Raw genomic sequence first — 22,993 nt, 5'->3', positions numbered from 1 at the left:
TGGATTAACACTGGGGAGGATCACTCTACCAGAAGATCCTGGGTTAACACTGGGGAGGATTACTCTACCAGAAGATCCTGGGTTAACACTGGGGAGGATTACTCTACCAGAAGATCCTGGGTTAACACTGGGGAGGATTACTCTACCAGAAGATCCTGGGTTAACACTGGGGAGGATTACTCTACCAGAAGATCCTGGGTTAACACTAGGGAGGATTACTCTACCAGAAGATCCTGGGTTAACACTGGGAGGGAGGATTACTCTACCAGAAGATCCTGGGTTAACACTGGGGAGGATTACTCTACCAGAAGATCCTGGGTTAACACTGGGGAGGGAGGATTACTCTACCAGAAGATCCTGGGTTAACACTGGGGAGGATTACTCTACCAGAAGATCCTGGGTTAACACTGGGGAGGATTACTCTACCAGAAGATCCTGGGTTAACACTGGGGAGGATTACTCTACCAGAAGATCCTGGGTTAACACTGGGGAGGGAGGATTACTCTACCAGAAGATCCTGGGTTAACACTGGGGAGGATTACTCTACCAGAAGATCCTGGGTTAACACTGGGGAGGATTACTCTACCAGAAGATCCTGGGTTAACACTGGGGAGGATTACTCTACCAGAAGATCCTGGGTTAACACTGGGGAGGATTACTCTACCAGAAGATCCTGGGTTAACACTGGGGAGGGAGGATTAGCTGTAACACAGGTCTGCAGGTCCCTCTGCTGGTAAATTATGGCCAACATATTACATTTATATTTTTGGGTTTTGATTTGAACTTGATTGATTTCCAGAGGGAAATGAAGGTATCACCGGCTCACACATATCAACATCAACATAGCCCACAGTTCTAAGGATTGACAGGCAGGTTTTTTAATGTGGTAATTGAGGTTATATAGAGGTTATAGCTTTTGTATAGCTTATGTTTTAGTACAGTGTTATGCGTGCAGCATGAGGTGATGACGGTGAAGGAAGATGCCTGTCTGGTTGAGGCGAGACAGGGTCAAACACTCCCTTTGTCCTTGGTGACAGGAGTGCCAGCCAATCAATAAGACATGGGATCCCCTCCAGGACACTTGCTCAGATCCCCCCCCAGCACAGTGTCAGACTCTCAGCTTGACCCCCCGACCTCTCCCAGCTTGCTTGTCTGCCAGCCTGGAGGATGAGTAATGTCCCACCTATTCCTGTTGTGGACTATGTGTGGTGGATGGGGGATTAGGCTTTAGTTGTCCCTAGATGCAGATCTTGGGTCAGTTTTACATTTCCCCGTGAATGGTTAAGGTTAGGGTTGGGGGATGGGGGATGGGAAGCTGATCCTAGGGAAAACTTCACCTAGTAGCGTGGTGGATGAGCCCATGTCATGTGATCTGGGCGAGTGAGATGATGGGGAGGGGTGGGTAGAGGTTATGGGGTTCAACTCTGGCTTAGACGCTCTCCCAGACAGCTGAGGATAAGTGATGGCCGTCCCCTAGCGCTCCTCAGCAGCCCAGGGTTAGGGTCAGGAGAGCCTGTTTATAGTTTATGGCTCGGAGCAACAGGGAAGTATGCCTCATAAACCACCAAAGATTCTACCACATTACAATTACAGCCGATCTCTCTTTTGAGGTGGACTGTCTGGTGCTTTCACTCTCAAACCACTCTTGAGGACTGAGTGACTCAGCATCTTCTCCCTTTTTTCCAGCCCCCCTCTTTTCATTCACGTCTTCTTCAGTTCTGGTGAAACAAATTCCATTGATTCTGTTGTTGGGCTGGACTGGGACTGGGACTGTGGTTGAGGCAGTGTTAGTTTGGTGGTGGTGGTGGTGGCGCTCTCTGCTGGCTGCAGGTGGTAATGTGTCTGTCTGGAGATGGAAGTGTGGCTGTGACAGAGATCAGGCTCCAGACAGTCTAGCCGAAGCTCCACATCAAACCCTCATTAATCCAACCGTGTCACTTTCTCTGACCAGATAACAACGCAGATTGATTCAAATAGAGGACGAGTAATGTCCGGCAAATAAAACAATCAGATCAGATCAGAGGCTAAATTCGTCCCAGAAATATCACATTGAAAGAGGTGACGTTTAATCTAACCTGAAACATTCCAGCTTGGCTAATTACACTGTATCAATTATACAATCCTACAGAAACGTCTGTCGTTGTGTTAGCTTTACACTGCCAGAGCCAACAACCTCTCAGCTCTCCACAAATCGTTATGTCATTGCTATTCAGGAGTAACATTGTCATTAACTACATCATTGCTCTAACTGCCAATGGAACTCTGTGCGGTTGGGCAGATGTTGCCAACCAATGGGCTTTGGAGAGAGTGGTGACTCAGATTTCCTTAACCCACCTCAGTACTTCTGTGAGAGGGGTGATACCTGTGACAGGCCAAGGTGTGGACATTTGGGGGGAGTGTAGCAGAAGTCCCGGGGGAGGGGGGTTGGGGGCTTAAACCCTTCAGAGAGGATCACAGGAGGGGGCAGCCCAAGTTCAGGACACCCCAGGTGGGCGATGGGAGGAGCGAAGGAAGCACATGGCAGACCTTCTTAATAAATGCCAGAGGAAGAAAGGGAGACGAGTGTCACATTCATTTCAGGGTTTCGTTGAACTGAAAAGAGAAAGGGAGACGAGTGTCACATTCATTTCAGGGTTTAGTTGAACTGAAAAGAGAAAGGGAGACGAGTGTCACATTCATTTCAGGGTTTAGTTGAACTGAAAAGAGAGAAAGGGAGATGAGTGTCACATTCATTTCAGGGTTTAGTTGAACTGAAAAGAGAAAGGGAGACGAGTGTCACATTCATTTCAGGGTTTAGTTGAACTGAAAAGAGAAAGGGAGACGAGTGTCACATTCATTTCAGGGTTTAGTTGAACTGAAAAGAGAAAGGGAGACGAGTGTCACATTCATTTCAGGGTTTAGTTGAACTGAAAGAGAAAGGAGACGAGTGTCACATTCATTTCAGGGTTTAGTTGAACTGAAAAGAGAAAGGGAGACGAGTGTCACATTCATTTCAGGGTTTAGTTGAACTGAAAAGAGAAAGGGAGACGAGTGTCACATTCATTTCAGGGTTTAGTTGAACTGAAAAGAGAAAGGGAGACGAGTGTCACATTCATTTCAGGGTTTAGTTGAACTGAAAAGAGAAAGGGAGACGAGTGTCACATTCATTTCAGGGTTTAGTTGAACTGAAAAGAGAAAGGGAGAGGGGGACAAAGGGAGGAATAGAATGACAGAAATGGAGAGATGGAGGGAATGTGGTGGGTGGGCACATTGCTGAGGTGCCAGGTCACGGTACAGGTCAAAGTGTACTGTGAGCGAGTCAACCCCAGGATTTGACTCACCCCTTTGATTTGATCATTTCTAACCATTCTAACAATACCAGGAAGTGTGACTAATCACTTCCTGACACAAAAACACTGTGAATCACACCCATACAGCTCATATGTCATGTTCTCTAATGGCTCCAACAGTACTTTGCAGGTCAGTGGTTGTGGCCTAGGTCTTGTTGAATGATTTTATGACTCCTGCATGACTCAGTTGTTATACTAGACGTTTTATTTAGGATGGTTTGGGACTTTTGTGCACACTTCTGCCTGTGTGCACATCTATGTATTTACGGGCCTGTGCATGTCCACTTGTCTTTCTCTGGCAGCAGCAGGCCTCTGTGTGAATCAGGGATCTATCTCTGTCAGTGTGTCAGGGTCTGGCAGCAGCAGGCCTCTGTGTGAATCAGGGACATATCTCTGTCAGTGTGTCAGGGTCTGGCAGCAGCAGGCCTCTGTGTGAATCAGGGATCTATCTCTGGCTGTGTGTCAGGGTCTGGCAGCAGCAGGCCTCTGTGTGAATCAGGGATCTATCTCTGGCTGTGTGTCAGGGTCTGGCAGCAGCTGGCCTCTGTGTGAATCAGGGACCTATCTCTGTCAGTGTGTCAGGGTCTGGCAGCAGCAGGCCTCTGTGTGAATCAGGGACCGATCTCTGGCAGCAGCAGGCCTCTGTGTGAATCAGGGATCTATCTCTGGCTGTGTGTCAGGGTCTGGCAGCAGCAGGCCTCTGTGTGAATCAGGGATCTATCTCTGGCTGTGTGTCAGGGTCTGGCAGCAGCAGGCCTCTGTGTGAATCAGGGATCTATCTCTGGCTGTGTGTCAGGGTCTGGCAGCAGCAGGCCTCTGTGTGAATCAGGGATCTATCTCTGGCTGTGTGTCAGGTCTGGCAGCAGCAGGCCTCTGTGTGAATCAGGGATCTATCTCTGGCTGTGTGTCAGGGTCTGGCAGCAGCAGGCCTCTGTGTGAATCAGGGATCTATCTCTGGCTGTGTGTCAGGGTCTGGCAGCAGCAGGCCTCTGTGTGAATCAGGGATCTATCTCTGGCTGTGTGTCAGGGTCTGGCAGCAGCAGGCCTCTGTGTGAATCAGGGATCTATCTCTGGCTGTGTGTCAGGGTCTGGCAGCAGCAGGCCTCTGTGTGAATCAGGGATCTATCTCTGGCTGTGTGTCAGGGTCTGGCAGCAGCAGGCCTCTGTGTGAATCAGGGATCTATCTCTGGCTGTGTGTCAGGGTCTGGCAGCAGCAGGCCTCTGTGTGAATCAGGGACCACTAATTACACGTTTGCTTGTTTATGTTTCTCTCGCCCTTCCTAATTGATTTGCGGGGGGGGGGGGGGGCTTCCAAGGCTGCATCCCAAATGCCACTCAATGGCATCCTATTCCTTATGTATAGGGCACTACTTTTGACCAAAGGCCTTTTGGCCCTATATAGGGAATACGGGGCCATTTGGGATGCTGGTCCGGTCTCTCGGCACATGGACCGCTGATTACAGAGCTCTGAGGAATCCTGAAATAGCAGAGTGTCAGTCTGAAGCGTCGGAAGGCTTGTAAAGAGGAGAACCCGCAGTAGACGAGTGGCTTTGAAGCAGGAAAACTTTGTGTACCACAATATGAAGGCCAATAATTAGGAACGTCACTTTGATAGGATGAGGATAGGATACATGACAGTGTGCTGTATATCATTTGTTATTCTACAGCTGACAGCTGAGCAGCTCATTACACCAAGGTTTCCGATGGCCTCCTCTGAGGACATTTCTTCTTGGAATTCAGCTTCAATAGTCTCCCCTCCATTTTGAATGAGCAGCCTTCTCGGCTCACTGTTATCGACCCCTGTGTTATCTCTGTCTGACAGAGCCAACCTGGCGGCCAGTTGATAAGTATTGCGTTTGTTTTTTGACGAGCGATTTGACAAAAACGAAAACACATTGCGACTCACAGCGAGACGGTGGCGAATCGTAACCAAGATCTCGGTAACCTAACGAGATGTCACAGCCAGCTGAACCTGTCATTTAAGAGAGGCGAGAGGCGGGGCGGCCAAAATATGTTCACCAAGGGAGTGTCTCAAATGGCACCCTGTTTCCTCTATAGTGCTCTACTCTCGACCAGACCACCATAGGCCCTGGTCAAATGTAGTGCACTATGAAGGGAAAAGCCATTTGGGACGTAGCCCTAGCTTGTCAAGGCCCCTAGCCACCTCACTCTCTCTCTCTGTCAAGGAGGGGTTGTGTCCTTTGCCAAAGTGAAATCACAGCCTGTGGCCTGCAAGCCAGACACTGCCTCAGACCTGCACACTGCGTAACCATGATGTGGTGACACACACACACACACACAAAGACACACACACACGCACGCACACACACACATACACACACACACACACACACACACGCCAACGCACACACACACACGCCAACGCACACACACACACACACGCCAACGCACACACACACACTATAAGAACAACTCATAAACTTCCGAACACACAACTGTTGTAGTCCATGTGTCAGTGCTTGAGTCTCTCAAGTAGCTGCTGTAGCCCATGTGTCAGTGCTTGAGTCTCAGGTAGCTGCTGTAGCCCATGTGTCAGTGCTTGAGTCTCAGGTAGCTGCTGTAGCCCATGTGTCAGTGCTTGAGTCTCTCAGGTAGCTGCTGAAGCCCATGTGTCAGTGCTTGAGTCTCTCAGGGAGCTGCTGTAGCCCATGTGTCAGTGCTTGAGTCTCAGGTAGCTGCTGTAGCCCATGTGTCAGTGCTTGAGTCTCTCAGGGAGCTGCTGTAGCCCATGTGTCAGTGCTTGAGTCTCAGGTAGCTGCTGTAGCCCATGTGTCAGTGCTTGAGTCTCTCAGGGAGCTGCTGTAGCCCATGTGTCAGTGCTTGAGTCTCAGGTAGCTGCTGTAGCCCATGTGTCAGTGCTTGAGTCTCTCAGGGAGCTGCTGTAGCCCATGTGTCAGTGCTTGAGTCTCAGGTAGCTGCTGTAGCCCATGTGTCAGTGCTTGAGTCTCTCAGGGAGCTGCTGTAGCCCATGTGTCAGTGCTTGAGTCTCAGGTAGCTGCTGTAGCCCATGTGTCAGTGCTTGAGTCTCTCAGGTAGCTGCTGTAGCCCATGTGTCAATGCTTGAGTCTCTCAGGTAGCTGCTGTAGCCCATGTGTCAGTGCTTGAGTCTCAGGTAGCTGCTGTAGCCCATGTGTCAGTGCTTGAGTCTCTCAGGGAGCTGCTGTAGCCCATGTGTCAGTGCTTGAGTCTCTCAGGGAGCTGCTGTAGCCCATGTGTCAGTGCTTGAGTCTCTCAGGGAGCTGCTGTAGCCCATTTGTCAGTGCTTGAGTCTCTCAGGGAGCTGCTGTAGCACATTTGTCAGTGCTTGAGTCTCTCAGGGAGCTGCTGTAGCCCATGTGTCAGTGCTTGAGTCTCTCAGGGAGCTGCTGTAGCCCATGTGTCAGTGCTTGAGTCTCTCAGGTAGCTGCTGTAGCCCATGTGTCAGTGCTTGAGTCTCTCAGGGAGCTGCTGTAGCCCATGTGTCAGTGCTTGAGTCTCTCAGGGAGCTGCTGTAGCCCATGTGTCAGTGCTTGAGTCTCTCAGGGAGCTGCTGTAACCCATGTGTCAGTGCTTGAGTCTCTCAGGGAGCTGCTGTAGCCCATGTGTCAGTGCTTGAGTCTCTCAGGGAGCTGCTGTAGCCCATGTGTCAGTGCTTGAGTCTCTCAGGGAGCTGCTGTAGCCCATGTGTCAGTGCTTGAGTCTCTCAGGTAGCTGCTGTAGCCCATGTGTCAGTGCTTGAGTCTCTCAGGGAGCTGCTGTTGCCCATGTGTCAGTGCTTGAGTCTCTCAGGGAGCTGCTGTAGCCCATGTGTCAGTGCTTGAGTCTCTCAGGGAGCTGCTGTAGCCCATGTGTCAGTGCTTGAGTCTCTCAGGTAGCTGCTGTAGCCCATGTGTCAGTGCTTGAGTCTCTCAGGGAGCTGCTGTAGCCCATGTGTCAGTGCTTGAGTCTCTCAGGGAGCTACTGTAGCCCATGTGTGAGTGCTTGAGTCTCTCAGGGAGCTGCTGTAGCCCATGTGTCAGTGCTTGAGTCTCTCAGGGAGCTGCTGTAGCCCATTTGTCAGTGCTTGAGTCTCTCAGGGAGCTGCTGTAGCCCATGTGTCAGTGCTTGAGTCTCTCAGGGAGCTGCTGTAGCCCATGTGTCAGTGCTTGAGTCTCTCAGGGAGCTGCTATAGCCCATGTGTCAGTGCTTGAGTCTCTCAGGGAGCTGCTGTAGCCCATGTGTCAGTGCTTGAGTCTCTCAGGGAGCTGCTGTAGCCCATGTGTCAGTGCTTGAGTCTCTCAGGGAGCTGCTGTAGCCCATGTGTCAGTGCTTGAGTCTCTCAGGTAGCTACTGTAGCCCATGTGTCAGTGCTTGAGTCTCTCAGGGAGCTACTGTAGCCCATGTGTGAGTGCTTGAGTCTCTCAGGGAGCTGCTGTAGCCCATGTGTCAGTGCTTGAGTCTCTCAGGGAGCTGTTGTAGTCCATGTGTCAGTGCTTGAGTCTCTCAGGGAGCTGCTGTAGCCCATGTGTCAGTGCTTGAGTCTCTCAGGGAGCTGCTGTAGCCCATGTGTCAGAGCTTGAGTCTCTCAGGTAGCTGCTGTAGCCCATGTGTCAGAGCTTGAGTCTCTCAGGGAGCTGCTGTAGCCTATGTGTCAGTGCTTGAGTCTCTCAGGGAGCTGCTGTAGCCCATGTGTCAGTGCTTGAGTCTCTCAGGGAGCTGCTGTAGCCCATGTGTCAGTGCTTGAGTCTCTCAGGGAGCTGCTGTAGCCCATGTGTCAGTGCTTGAGTCTCTCAGGGAGCTGCTGTAGCCCATGTGTCAGTGCTTGAGTCTCTCAGGGAGCTGCTGTAGCCCATGTGTCAGTGCTTGAGTCTCTCAGGGAGCTGCTGTAGCCCATGTGTCAGTGCTTGAGTCACTCAGGGAGCTGCTGTAGCCCATGTGTCAGTGCTTGAGTCTCTCAGGGAGCTGCTGTAGCCCATGTGTCAGTGCTTGAGTCTCAGGTAGCTGCTGTAGCCCATGTGTCAGTGCTTGAGTCTCTCAGGGAGCTGCTGTAGCCCATGTGTCAGTGCTTGAGTCTCAGGTAGCTGCTGTAGCCCATGTGTCAGTGCTTGAGTCTCTCAGGTAGCTGCTGTAGCCCATGTGTCAATGCTTGAGTCTCTCAGGGAGCTGCTGTAGCCCATGTGTCAGTGCTTGAGTCTCAGGTAGCTGCTGTAGCCCATGTGTCAGTGCTTGAGTCTCTCAGGGAGCTGCTGTAGCCCATGTGTCAGTGCTTGAGTCTCTCAGGGAGCTGCTGTAGCCCATGTGTCAGTGCTTGAGTCTCTCAGGGAGCTGCTGTAGCCCATGTGTCAGTGCTTGAGTCTCTCAGGGAGCTGCTGTAGCACATTTGTCCGTGCTTGAGTCTCTCAGGGAGCTGCTGTAGCCCATGTGTCAGTGCTTGAGTCTCTCAGGGAGCTGCTGTAGCCCATGTGTCAGTGCTTGAGTCTCTCAGGTAGCTGCTGTAGCCCATGTGTCAGTGCTTGAGTCTCTCAGGGAGCTGCTGTAGCCCATGTGTCAGTGCTTGAGTCTCTCAGGGAGCTGCTGTAGCCCATGTCAGTGCTTGAGTCACTCAGGGAGCTGCTGTAGCCCATGTGTCAGTGCTTGAGTCTCTCAGGGAGCTGCTGTAGCCCATGTGTCAGTGCTTGAGTCTCAGGTCTGGTAGCCCATGTGTCAGTGCTTGAGTCTCTCAGGTAGCTGCTGTTGCCCATGTGTCAATGCTTGAGTCTCTCAGGTAGCTGCTGTAGCCCATGTGTCAGTGCTTGAGTCTCAGGTAGCTGCTGTAGCCCATGTGTCAGTGCTTGAGTCTCTCAGGGAGCTGCTGTAACCCATGTGTCAGTGCTTGAGTCTCTCAGGGAGCTGCTGTAGCCCATGTGTCAGTGCTTGAGTCTCTCAGGGAGCTGCTGTAGCCCATGTGTCAGTGCTTGAGTCTCTCAGGGAGCTGCTGTAGCCCATGTGTCAGTGCTTGAGTCTCTCAGGGAGCTGCTGTAGCCCATGTGTCAGTGCTTGAGTCTCTCAGGGAGCTGCTGTTGCCCATGTGTCAGTGCTTGAGTCTCTCAGGGAGCTGCTGTAGCCCATGTGTCAGTGCTTGAGTCTCTCAGGGAGCTGCTGTAGCCCATGTGTCAGTGCTTGAGTTTCATTAGCTGCTGTAGCCCATTGGAAGCAGGGTAGTGAGTGACGAGCTCAATGGAAATCTGTCTCTGTCTGTCTCTCTCACTCTCTCCCAGCGAGTTTTTCTGTCTGCTCTCTCTCTCTCTTGAGTCTCTCTCTCTCTCTCTCTCCCTGTGTCTCTCTCTCTGAGTGCTGACTGGGGCTGCTGTAGCCCATTTGTCAGTGCTTGAGTCTCTCAGGGAGACTGGCTTGCTGGCTGATGTGTCAGTGCTTGGGTTTGAGGAGGAGGGGTAGTGTTAGTGAGAGTGGCTGACTGGCTAGGGAGCTGCTGAGCAGGTCAGTGGCTGAGCTGACTGGCTGACTGGTGGTGCTGATGAGGAGGGGTCAGTGCTTGAGTCTCTCAGAGCTGCTGAGCCCATGTGTCAGTGCTTGACTGACTGGTTGGCTGACTGCCTGACTGTCAGTGACTGACTGAGGGGCTGACTGGTGGCCCATGAGGAGTGAGGAGTCTTCAGTGGAGCTGACTGGCCCATGTGTTGCCTGAGTCTGACTGACTGGCTGACTGGTGGTGTGATGAGGGAGCTGCTGTAGCTGTGAGAGACTGAATGACTGGCAGGCTGACTGACTGACTGGCTGACTGGTTGTAGCTGATGTGTCTGACTGGTGGTCTCTGAGGAGGGGTAGCGTTTGTCAGAGACTGAGTGACTCGCTGAGCTGACTGGCCCACTGACTGACTGACTGCTTGAGTCTGGCTGACTGACTGCTGGCTGACTGGTGGTGTGATGAGGAGGGTAGCGTTAATGAGAGACTGACTGACTGACTGACTGGTTGGCTGACTGACTGACTGGCTGACTGGTGGTGTGATGAGGAGGGGTAGCGTTAATGAGAGACTGCTGACTGACTGGGACTGACTGACTGGTTGGTTGGCTGACTGACTGGCTGACTGACTGGCTGAATGTGCTGACTGGCTGACTGGTGGTGTGATGAGGTGCTTGCGTTAGTGAGAGACTGATTGATTCGGACTGACTGACTGGCTGACTGGTGGTGTGATGAGGAGGGGTAGCGTTAGTGAGAGACTGACTGACTGACTTGCTGGCTGACTGACTGGCTGACTGGAAGCAGGTGTGATGAGGAGGGGTAGCATTAGTGAGAGACTGACTGACTGGTTGCCTGACTGACTGACTGGCTGACTGGTGGTGTGATGAGGAGGGGTTGTGTTAGTGAGAGACTGACTGACTGGTTGGCTGACTGACTGACTGGCTGACTGACTGGTGGTGTGATAAGGAGGGGTAGCGTTAGTGAGAGACTGACTGACTGACTTGCTGACTGACTGACTGACTGACTGACTGGTGGTGTGATAAGGAGGGTAGGTTAGTGAGAGACTGACTGGCTGGTTGCTGACTGACTGACTGGCTGGGTGGTGTGATGAGGAGGGGTGGCGTTAGTGAGAGACTGACTGACTGGTTGGCTGACTGACTGACTGGCTGACTGGTGGTGTGATGAGGAGGGGTAGCGTTAGTGAGAGACTGACTGGCTGGTTGCCTGACTGACTGACTGGCTGACTGGTGGTGTGATGAGGAGGGGTAGCGTTAGTGAGAGACTGAATGACTGGCTGGCTGACTGACTGACTGGCTGACTGGTGGTGGATGAGGAGGGGTGCGTTGGTAAGAGACTGACTGACTGACTGGCTGACTGGTGGTGTGATGAGGAGGGGTTGCGTTAGTGAGAGACTGACTGACTGACTGACTGACTGGCTGACTGGTGGTGTGATGAGGAGGGTTGCGTTAGTGAGAGACTGACTGACTGACTGCTGGCTGACTGACTGACTGGCTGACTGGTGGTGTGATGAGGAGGGGTAGCGTTAGTGAGAGACTGACTGACTGACTGACTGGCTGACTGGTGGTGTGATGAGGAGGGGTAGCGTTAGTGAGACTGACTGGCTGGTACTGACTGGCTGACTGGTGGTGTGATGAGGAGGGGTAGCGTTAGTGAGAGACTGACTGACTGACTGACTGACTGACTGGCTGACTGGTGGTGTGATGAGAGGGGTAGCTTTAGTGAGAGACTGACTGGTTGCAGGCTGACTGGCTGACTGGTGGTGTGATGAGGAGGGGTGGCGTTAGTGAGAGACTGACTGACTGGTTGGCTGACTGGCTGACTGGTGGTGTGATGAGGAGGTAGCGTTAGTGAGAGACTGACTGACTGGTTGCTGACTGACTGACTGGCTGACTGGTGTGATGAGGAGGGGGGTAGCGTTAGTGAGAGACTGACTGACTGGCTGACTGGCTGACTGGTGGCTGTGACTGAGGGACTGGTTGAGACTGACTGACTGACTGGCTGACTGGTGGTGTGATGAGGAGGGGTAGCGTTAGTGAGAGACTGACTGACTGGTGACTGGCTGACTGGCTGACTGGTGGTGTGATGAGGAGGGGTTGCGTTAGTGAGAGACTGAGACTGACTGACTGGTGGACTGAGGGGGTTGCTGACTGAGAGACTGACTGACTGACTGACTGGCTGACTGGCTGACTGTGGTGTGATGAGGAGGGGTTGCGTTAGTGAGAGACTGACTGACTGGTTGCTGACTGACTGACTGGCTGACTGGGTGGTGTGATGAGGAGGGGTAGCGTTAGTGAGAGACTGACTGACTGACTGACTTGCTGGCTGACTGACTGACTGACTGGCTGACTGGTGGTGTGATGAGGAGGGGTTGCGTTAGTGAGAGACTGACTGACTGGTTGGCTGACTGGCTGACTGGTGGTGTGATAAGGAGGGGTAGCGTTAGTGAGAGACTGACTGACTGACTTGCTGACTGACTGACTGGCTGACTGGTGGTGTGATGAGGAGGGGTGGCGTTAGTGAGAGACTGACTGGCTGGTTGCCTGACTGACTGACTGGCTGACTGGTGGTGTGATGAGGAGGGGTAGCGTTAGTGAGAGACTGAATGACTGGCTGGCTGACTGGTGGTGTGATGAGGAGGGGTTGCGTTAGTGAGAGACTGACTGACTGACTGGCTGACTGGTGGTGTGATGAGGAGGGGTAGCGTTAGTAAGAGACTGAATGACTGGCTGCCTGACTGGTGGTGTGATGAGGAGGGGTTGCGTTAGTGAGAGACTGACTGACTGACTGGCTGACTGGTGGTGTGATGAGGAGGGGTTGCGTTAGTGAGAGACTGACTGACTGACTGGCTGACTGGTGGTGTGATGAGGAGGGGTAGCGTTAGTGAGAGAGACTGACTGACTGACTGACTGACTGGCTGACTGGTGGTGTGATGAGGAGGGGTTGCGTTAGTGAGAGACTGACTGACTGGCTGACTGGCTGACTGGTGGTGTGATGAGGAGGGGTAGCGTTAGTGAGAGACTGACTGACTGACTGGCTGACTGGTGGTGTGATGAGGAGGGGTTGCGTTAGTGAGAGACTGACTGACTGACTGGCTGACTGGTGGTGTGATGAGGAGGGGTAGCGTTAGTGAGAGACTGACTGACTGACTGACTGGCTGACTGGTGGTGTGATGAGGAGGGGTTGCGTTAGTGAGAGACTGACTGACTGACTGGCTGACTGGTGGTGTGATGAGGAGGGGTAGCGTTAGTAAGAGACTGACTGACTGACTGGCTGACTGGTGGTGTGATGAGGAGGGGTAGCGTTAGTAAGAGACTGACTGACTGGCTGACTGGTGGTGTGATGAGGAGGGGTTGCGTTAGTAAGAGACTGACTGACTGACTGGCTGACTGGTGGTGTGATGAGGAGGGGTTGCGTTAGTGAGAGACTGACTGACTGACTGGCTGACTGGTGGTGTGATGAGGAGGGGTAGCGTTAGTAAGAGACTGACTGACTGACTGGCTGACTGGCTGATGAGGAGGGGTTGCGTTAGTGAGAGACTGACTGACTGACTGACTGGCTGACTGGCTGACTGGCTGACTGACTGACTGACTGACTGGTGGTGTGATGAGGAGGTGGTGTTGAGTGAGAGACTGACTGAGTGAGAGACTGGCTGACTGACTGGCTGACTGGTGGTGTGATGAGGAGGGGTTGCGTTAGTGAGAGACTGACTGACTGACTGGCTGACTGACTGGCTGACTGGTGGTGTGATGAGGAGGGGTTGCGTTAAGAGACTGAGAGACTGACTGACTGACTGACTGGCTGACTGGTGGTGTGATGAGGAGGGGTTGCGTTAGTGAGAGACTGACTGACTGACTGACTGGCTGACTGACTGGCTGACTGGTGGTGTGATGAGGAGGGGTTGCATTAGTAAGAGACTGACTGACTGACTGGCTGACTGGTGGTGTGATGAGGAGGGGTTGCGTTAGTGAGAGACTGACTGACTGACTGGCTGACTGGTGGTGTGATGAGGAGGGGTTGCGTTAGTGAGAGACTGACTGACTGACTGGCTGACTGGTGGTGTGATGAGGAGGGGTTGCGTTAGTGAGAGACTGACTGACTGACTGGCTGACTGGTGGTGTGATGAGGAGGGGTTGCGTTAGTGAGAGACTGACTGACTCTAGCTGAGAAGTGATGCGCCAGCAGGAGTTGTCATCGCTCCACGACCGAGCTGCTTAATTGCTGGCTGATCTGAGGCTGTCATTCTCAGGATGCATCCCAAATGGCATCCTATGTCCTATCTAGTGCACTACTTTAGACCAGAGCCTTATGGACCCTGGTGCACTAGATAAGGAAAATATGCTTTTTGGGTCGCAGTGATCCACCATTTGTCTCCCCTCGGTCCCCCCTTAATGGCCCATGTCCATCCATGCGTCAGCTTGCAGTACTGAGAGAATCCTTGATTGACGTGCGTGAGCGCATCCAACAACAGAATCCATCCAAACTGCATCCCGCCATGCAATTATTTTATTCTCTCCCACTCAGGGCTTTCACGAAATGAGGGACTGTCGTGCCAGATATGTACTTTGGGAATATTAATCAAAGCTTGCGTGTGTCTTTTTGACCGCACATTCAAATATTTTGAGACTGACGAAGTCATGATTGTACAAATTAGATCTAAATAAAAGCTTGAATGTTTCAAAGATAAATCTTCAAGGAAAGGGTAAATACACTACAGTAGCTTTGTAGATCAGACCTTACTTGTAGAGAGAGAGAAAAGATGGAGAAAGAGAGGGAGGGAGAAAGAGGGAGGGGGGAAGAGGGAGAAAGCGAGAGAGGGAGGGAGGGAGAGAGAGAGAAAGATGGAGAAAGAGAGGGAGGGAGAAAGAGGGAGGGAGGGGGAGAAAGAGGGAGAAAGAGAGAGAGGGAGGGAGGGAGAAAGAGGGAGGGGGAGAGAGAAAGAAGGAGGGAGAGAGAGAGAGAGAGAGAGAGAGAGCGAGGGAGAGAAAGAGAGAGGGAGAGAGAGAGGGAGAGGGCGGGAGGGAGAGGGAGGGAGGGGGGAGAGGGGTAGAGGTTGAGAGGGAGAAGGAGAGGGAGCGAGAGATTCAGATAAGTTAAGCACAGTTCATGACATTCTGGGAATTCCAACTGACATACCTTCAGAGCGAGACGGCTTCATCAGGTCTAAGTGAAAATCCCCTAGATCCACCAGGAATGTGCGTCTGTGATTTGCCAGAATCAAACACAAACCAAACTCCGCCGCCCCTCGATATGATTGGACAGATTCATTTTCAAACCGACCAAGTCGGGGCCTGACCAAGTTTTTTGGAGCACACAGTCTCAGCAATGATTGACAGTTGGTGTGGTTAAGAAGGTGTTCACTTCACTATGGACCTATTCAATGTATGCGCCCCAAAATATATATTGCTGTGGAGAGATGCTGCCCTATGGGCCTTGGTCAAAAGTAGTGCACTATATAGGGAATAGGGTGTCATTTGGGACACTTACATAGTCAGATTGTGTGGAATAGGAGGCCCACTCTCCTCTGAAGGTTAACAGTAGTCTATACAGGTTAACAGTAGTCTATACAGGTTAACAGTAGTCTATACAGGTTAACAGTAGTCTATACAGGTTAACAGGTCTATACAGGTTAACAGTAGTCTATACAGGTTAACAGTATTCTATACAGGTTAACAGTAGTCTATACAGGTTAACAGTTGTCTATACAGGTTAACTAGTCTATACAGGTTAACAGTAGTCTATACAGGTTAACGGTAGTCTATACAGGTTAACAGTAGTCTATACAGGTTAACAGTAGTCTATATACAGGTTAACAGTAGTCTATACAGGTTAACAGTAGTCTATACAGGTTAACAGGTAGTCTATACAGGTTAACAGTAGTCTATACAGGTTAACAGTAGTCTATACAGGTTAACAGTAGTCTATACAGGTTAACAGTAGTCTATACAGGTTAACAGTAGTCTATACAGGTAGTCTAACAGGTCTAGGTTAACAGTTGTCTATACAGGTTAACAGTAGTCTATACAGGTTAACAGTAGTCTATACAGGTTAACAGTAGTCTATACAGGTTAACAGTAGTCTATTAACAGTAGTCTAACAGGTTAACGGTAGTCTATACAGGTTAACAGTAGTCTATACAGGTTAACAGTAGTCTATACAGGTTAACAGTAGTCTATACAGGTTAACAGTAGTCTATATAGGTTAATAGTAGTCTATACATACAGGTTAACAGTAGTCTATACAGGTTAACAGTTGTCTATACAGGTTAACAGTGGAAAGGCCTTCCATTGGGAAGGATGTCTCTCCTGGCCCCGTCCAACTTGGATTCACTGTCTTGGGGCATTTCTGACAGGGCGTTGTTTTCTTCTGTCGATCACTTGAATGCTCCCAATCCTGACTCCGCCGTTCTTGACAGACGCTCTCTGATGACGGTTCATCACAGAGCATTGACTTTATTGTCTCATCACTCTCAAGTTTATGCAGTTTTTATGTAGAGCTTAATTATGCAGGAATTGTCTCTTTGCCAGGCTTGGATGTTTGATGGGAGTGTAAACGGTACCTCTCTTCATCCAATCTCCATGTACTACTCCTGAGGCTCAGGTCCCCAGGGTTCATGGTAACATTGCAGAGAGATGCCTATATACAATCAACCCTCAAATACAATTACCATGTATTAGAACTGGGTGGTCAGAGCCCCTTGACTGAATCGGCTCAGAGAGTAATGCTGAGTCTCTAATGGCAGCCTATTGACCAGGGCCCACAGACTACCCATAGACTGCCCATAGACTGCCCATAGACTGCCCATAGACTGCCCAGAGACTGCCCATAGACTACCCATAGACTACCCATAGACTACCCATAGACTACCCATAGACTGCCCATAGACTACCCATAGACTGCCCATAGACTACCCATAAACTGCCCATAGACCACCCATAGACTGCCCATAGACTACCATAGACTATCCATAGACTACCAATAGACTGCTCATAGACTACCCATAGACTGCTCATAGACTACCCATATACTGTCCATAGACTACCCATAGACTGCCCATAGACTACCCATAGACTGCCCATAGACTTCCCATAGACTGACCATAGACTACCCATAGACTACCCATAGACTACCCGTAGACTGTGCATAGACTGCCCATAGACTGCCCATAGACTACCATAGACTATCCATAGACTACCAATAGACTGCTCATAGACTACCCATAGACTGCTCATAGACTACCCATATACTGTCCATAGACTACCCATAGACTGTGCATAGACTGCCCATAGACTGCCCATAGACTGCCCATAGACTACCCATAGACTGCCCATGGACTACCCATAGACTACCCATAGACTGCCCATAGACTACCCATAGACTGCCCATAAACTACCCATAGACTGCCCATGGACTACCCATAGACTGCCCATAGACTACCCATAGACCACCCATAGACTGCCCATAGACTACCCATAGACTGCCCATGGACTACCCATAGACTGCCCATGGACTACCAATAGACTGCCCATAGACTGCCCATAGACTACCCATAGACTGCCCATAGACTGCCCATAGACTACCCATAGACTACCCATAGACTGCCCATAGATTACCCATAGACTGCCCATAGACTACCCATAAACTGCCCATAAACTGCCCATAGACCACCCATAGACTGCCCATAAACTTCCCATAAACTACCCATAGACTGCCCATAGACTACCATAGACTGCCCATAGACTGCATTGTCAGTCACTCCTTGGTGCTCGATTCACTAATAGCAGTCGGTTACTATCCAGTCCAGTTCTAATACAGTGTAGATCCAATAGGTGGACTCTAATGTGGATATTGATCCCAGTCCCATTGCAATAACTATACACTCCCTTGACTGTATTGATGAGATATACTGTACATCTATCTACCAGCTATTAGCCACTAACTGTTTTAAGAGGGAACAGTAAACCAAATCAAGACGGTTGTGTTTCGCTTTGTCACTGAGTACCACTCTGTTCAAGGAGGCAAGATCTGAGACCCAAATGGATCCCTATAGTGCAATACTTTTGATAAGGTTCAATAGGCCTCTGATAGAAAATATTGCACTATATAGGGAATAGGGTGCCATTTGTGACTCAGGCTGGGAGGTTGCTGCGACCTTCACACCATGTCACCAGTGATCATGTCAGCAGAACCCTCAGACCCCGAGAGAGGGGGACATTTGTCATGTTCTCTGTTAGCCTGACAATTCTCTGTCTCTGTCTGTGTCTAGATGACTGTGACCTGCCTGTAGGGGGAGGGAGGGAGAGGGGGAGGGAGAGAGAGAGAGAGAGAGAGAGAGAGAGAGAGAGAGAGAGAGAGAGAGAGAGAGAGAGAGAGAAGAGAGAGAGAGAGAGATGGAAAGGAGAGGGAGGTGGGGGGAGATAGACGGCTGGGAGGGAGGGAGGGAGGGAGGGAGGGAGGAGGGAGGGAGGGAGGGAGGGAGGGAGGGAGGGAGGGAGGGAGGGAGGGAGGGAGGGAGGGAGGGAGGGAGGGAGGGGGGAGAGATGAGGGGGGAGGGATAGACGGCTGGGAGGGAGGGAGGGAGGGAGGGAGGGGAGGTGTTTAGTTATAGTAAAAGGACAGGGGTACAGCCAGAAGCCAACACACACATGGGTAACACACACTGACAGCTTTACCTCCTTAGCTAACCTGTGGGAGCAGCCAAAACTACACCTCAGTGTCATGTTTGGCCTCGTCGTCATATGAACTACTGGGTGTTTGTGTATATGTGTGTGTGTGTGTGTGTGTGTGTGTGTGTGTGTGTGTGTGTGTGTGTGTGTGTGTGTGTGTGTGTGTGTGTGTGTGTGTGTGTGTGTGTGTGTGTGTGTTACATCCCATCCTTCTCTGCTACACATATCAGTGATAAAAGACCACTGCTTCGACTTCCACAGCACAGTGAAATACCCTTGGTCTGTATAAAGTCACAGACAGGTCTGCTTCAGTCACTCAAGCCCTGAGGCTCTGTCTCGCCTCGGTAGCTGGCTGGCTCCCCCCGGAGGTATTAAGGGGCCACTGCAGGTTGCCGGCAGTACCTGCGCAGCCATAGACACTGCATTGTGCTCCGACTGTAAAGCAGTCTGCTCGCCGCAAGGCACTCTCACACTGGCGTGAATGCTGATTGTTTATCTGTACAGGAGCCTGACGCTGAGGGAGATGGCTTCATAACAGGTACATTGACAGCTCTGTAGCTAACCTCACAGTAGCTCTGTAGCTAACGTCACTGGAGAATAGATAGTTGTTGTAACTGCTCCGAGGAGCTTGGATGGAGGGAGAAGGGGGTGTGAGCTTGTGCGCGAGAGGTGTGTGTGTGTGTGTGTGTGTGCGTGCGTGCGTGTGTGTGCCCTGTCCTGATGTCATTATTCTCTATGAACGTTGAGAGTGGCACGGCTGAGGTTAGGGCTTCTGTTAGACATGCCGTTGCCAGTCAGTGTTCTGACGTTGTCCGACACCGTTTGCTGCCTGAATAGAATTGCAAGTCAGAGCTGTTAGCAAGAAAATAAAAGAATGAGTCAGGGAAACTGAGACAGTGACGCACGAAATGTTGAACAGTGAGTCTCTATTTAAGGGGCTTAAAGAGACCGAATGACTAGAAACAACAGTGAAGATGAAGGGAAGAGGAGAGTGAATGAGAAGCTGTTAATGTTCACCGTCAGTGTCACAGACACGGGTAGGTTCAGGCTGGCTGCCTCGTTGAGTTTCAAATGAAATAAAGAAGTTGGCTAGGCAGGTTCTGTGTCAATCTGTTGTTGTGGTTTGTGTGTAGGTTCCAATCACACACGGGCTGGGTCGTCTAACGTTGCTGTAATGAATGCACTGGGGGTATAGAGTCACCTTGAACCAGTGGCCTTACTTTTTCCCTCCGTGACATTATCTGATTTAGAGACTGCTTTGTCATCATTTTCTCTTTTCTGTCAGACCCATTTACTTCATAGGATGTGTCCCAAAATGACACCATATTCCCTATTTAGTGCACTACTTTTGAGCAGGCCCATATGGTCTGGTCAAAAGTAGTGCACTATACCGCATAGGGTGCCATTTTGTGGCGTAGGACTAGTGGAATGTAGTTTAACACCATGGAGTTATTCAAGCTTTTCAGATTGTCAATTATTCCAGCATTTCTGAATGTGATGCCAATTTATACAATCATCATTAGAGAATAAGCAACATTTAATTATAGTGTTGAGCATGTTGTTTGTTTGGCTGGGTGGTGGGAAGTCAAGTTTGGCTGGACAGAAAAACCCTAACAAACAACTCCAAATGTTTCCTCCAGTTGACAGATGCGGTTGCAGTCAGTTTCTCTCTCACCAAAACAATGGCTTGTGGTGAATTGAATTGAATCCGTCTTGATGAGGCACACCTCCCCTCATGTCTCTCCACTCGTGTCAAAAAGCTGATTGAACACTCCCCTTGTACCAGAGACATCCCTGGCAGAGGAAACTCTCTCTCTCTCCCTCGCTCCCTGTGATTGTGTCAATGCGGCACTCTCCTCATTCACTCTTATTTTTTGGGAAAGGGGGAAGAGAGGGAGGGAAGTGCTGCAGAGGTGCAGAGGATCAAGAGCACCTTCCTCCTCTGGAGGCTCCTCACTTTGAGGAAGTTCCTGTCACTTCCTGTACCCCCCTGGCATTCCAAACCCCGGCCCCTGGCCGCCCCGGTGCATACTTGGTATTATCTGTCGCAGCAATTAGAGATGTGATGAAACCAGTCCGTTCTCCATATCCCTCGGCCATCATAGTATTTCCCGCGGCTTCCGTGACCAGAGGTGTCGGAATGTGAGGCTCTTCTCCACACTGTGGTTGTTCCCCCTCCTCAGGCAGTAGTGGTGGTGCGGCCTAGTGGGACCTGGTTTAAGAGTGTGTGTACTGTACTCCGGCACGTGCTGTGTGTGTGTGTGTGTGTGTGTGTGTGTGTGTGTGTGTGTGTGTGTGTGTGTGTGTGTGTGTGTGTGTGTGTGTGTGTGTGTGTGTGTGTGTGTGTGTGTGTGTGTGTGTGTGTGTGTGTGTGTGTGTGTGTGTGTGTGTGTGTGTCTAATGAAGGTGCTTCCCGCCTCTCACTGGTTCTCTTTAATGCCTCCCTCATCAGAGAGAAACTGGCGAACAAAACCACAACAGACAAAACCTTTGAAAGAAGGCATCTTTGAAGGATACGTGCCCTGTTCCCTGAAAGAGAGAGAAACACCGTTAATTGGGAGCAATGTGTGAGGCAGAGGGGGGAAAAGGGATCATTTCCTAATAAGGAGCTTGGTTTTTATGAGGGAGTTGCTGGGAAATGGGAACCATAGCCTGGTAGATGTGAAGTGCCTATAATCTGCATATACGTACATCTTTTAACCTCTCTATCAAGTGTTCCTTTTAAAACCGCCCCTTTGGTGATATTGAAGTGGTTTTAACTGAGTTTCAGTCAATGGCGTTATTAGTAGGCCACCGGTTGACTGAAAGTCACAGACAAAACCCTCCACAGAGGCCCTTGCATTTCTAAGCGGATTTTGACATTGAAAATTCCTCATGCTGGTGGAGTCCTCAAACAAACACACGTACGATATGAAGAAAAAACAGCCCTCGCTTTTTTGAATTAATCTGAGGATAACAAGAAGAGAGTGAGGCTCTGGTATGGTCGTGGGCATCTTTGAGCGGCTCCACAACGGACCCCTGAGGTACGCCTTTTTCAAAGTACCCCCTAGAGAACCCAGTGGAAATAAAGTCTGTCAGGGAAGAAGAAGAAGAGCCCTTCTGTCTCTGAGTATTTCCATGAGTAACGCACGGCCTCGCTGCTCTGAAAACGCTGCAGACACTTTTGTTCATCCTGCCCTCCCTGTGGTTCCCTCCTCCTGCAGGCGGATAGATAGTATGAAAAGATAATCCCCTCAAAATGAGTGTGCAGCGAGATAGATAGGGGACTGCCTGAAGAGAGTTGTAGGAATGCAAGGATAAACTGCAGAAGTAATGCCCCTAACAGACCTGGTCAAAATCTCTGCAGCTGTTAGTTTCAATCACCAGTACAGTACATAGCTAACAAATCAACCTATTGGTTTGAGGGCCGTGATGATACCAGTATCACAATATTTCTTTCCATGGCAAAAATGAAAACATGAAGCAGACCACACTCTTTGGTCCTTTAGAAACCTGCTGTATGTAAAATATTGTGTGCTATAGCACATAAATAAATACATGTGATTCTGGATGACAACATAATGATGTTTCATTAGGGCTGTTTTCCTAAAGAAGTTAAGTCCGTTTGCTGTTTTGTTTCCTAGCCACGATACCACTATACTGGCAGCGTCCTGGTCCTAATCGGTTTATGGATTCTATTGAAAGACCTTCAGTAACAGCAGATAAACGTCCCGCTGGTGATGCGTTAGTAGCAGGTCGGATCTCTTCTTTAAAAGGCTGATCTGATCTCCTTCCCAGTCCTGCAGACTGAGCTCATAAACCCAGCGAGTCATCCTCATGTTGTAAGCGTCTGTCTTTGATCAAATATTTGTGTTTGTGTTGGAGAGATGTATTGGGAATCCACTGTTTGGCTAATACTCACTGGCGCGCTGTGTGCTACTTATGTTGAGATGGAACTGGGCCGTCTGATTCTGGGATATAGGAGGACTAAGGAAGCCTGTGTTTGTTATTCTGTGTGGTCGAGGTCAGCAGTGACCGCGGTACTAAAACAAACCTGACTCATACCTCAAATAGGAAATGCCAAGCACTAAGCTTCCCATCTTTAAATTAGTCAGATCAACTTGTTGAACTTTCACTCTCTCCCTCTCTCTCTTTCTCTCTCTCTCTCTTTCGTTCTTTGCACCCTCTCTCTTTCGCTCACTATTTCTTTCTCCCTCTTTGTCTATCCCTCTCTCTCTCTATTTCTCTCTTTCTCTCTCTATCTGTCTCTATTTCTCTCTCTCTCTCTTTCTTTCTTTCTCGGTCTTTCTCTCTCTTCTCTCTCTGCCTTTCTCGCTCTCTGTATATCTCTCTCTGTCTCTGTCTCTCTCTTGCTGATAAAGCTGAAGATCCTGCCAGCCTCCATCGGTCTCTCTCTCTCTCTCTCTCTCCTTTCTCTTTGTCTACAGTTATAGATGCCACCCTTACCCCATACTGTCCTCTATGTTGTAGATTTATACAGACTGGGCCAACCACTACCTGACCAAGTCTGGCTGCCCTCGACTCATCAAGGACCTGACCATA

The 22,993-nt window shown here is 50.3% G+C and overlaps 1 protein-coding gene across 1 annotated transcript in view; it reads left to right on the top strand.

Moving 5' to 3' along the window:
- LOC118380966 (neuron navigator 3-like) overlaps positions 1 to 22,993 on the top strand; it is a 280,541-nt gene that overhangs the window by 65,249 nt on the left and 192,299 nt on the right. Inside the window, 1 exon segment of the mRNA XM_052508924.1 lies at positions 22,922 to 22,993. This exon segment is cut by the window's right edge and continues 46 nt beyond it. Coding sequence (XP_052364884.1) covers positions 22,922 to 22,993 — 72 coding nt within the window.

This window comes from Oncorhynchus keta, unplaced genomic scaffold, assembly GCF_023373465.1.
Source record: "Oncorhynchus keta strain PuntledgeMale-10-30-2019 unplaced genomic scaffold, Oket_V2 Un_contig_3943_pilon_pilon, whole genome shotgun sequence".
In the NCBI taxonomy this organism is placed as follows: Eukaryota; Metazoa; Chordata; class Actinopteri; order Salmoniformes; family Salmonidae; genus Oncorhynchus; species Oncorhynchus keta.
The sequence above is the reverse complement of the archived record's forward strand: the minus strand, read 5'-3'. Positions and strand labels throughout refer to the sequence as shown.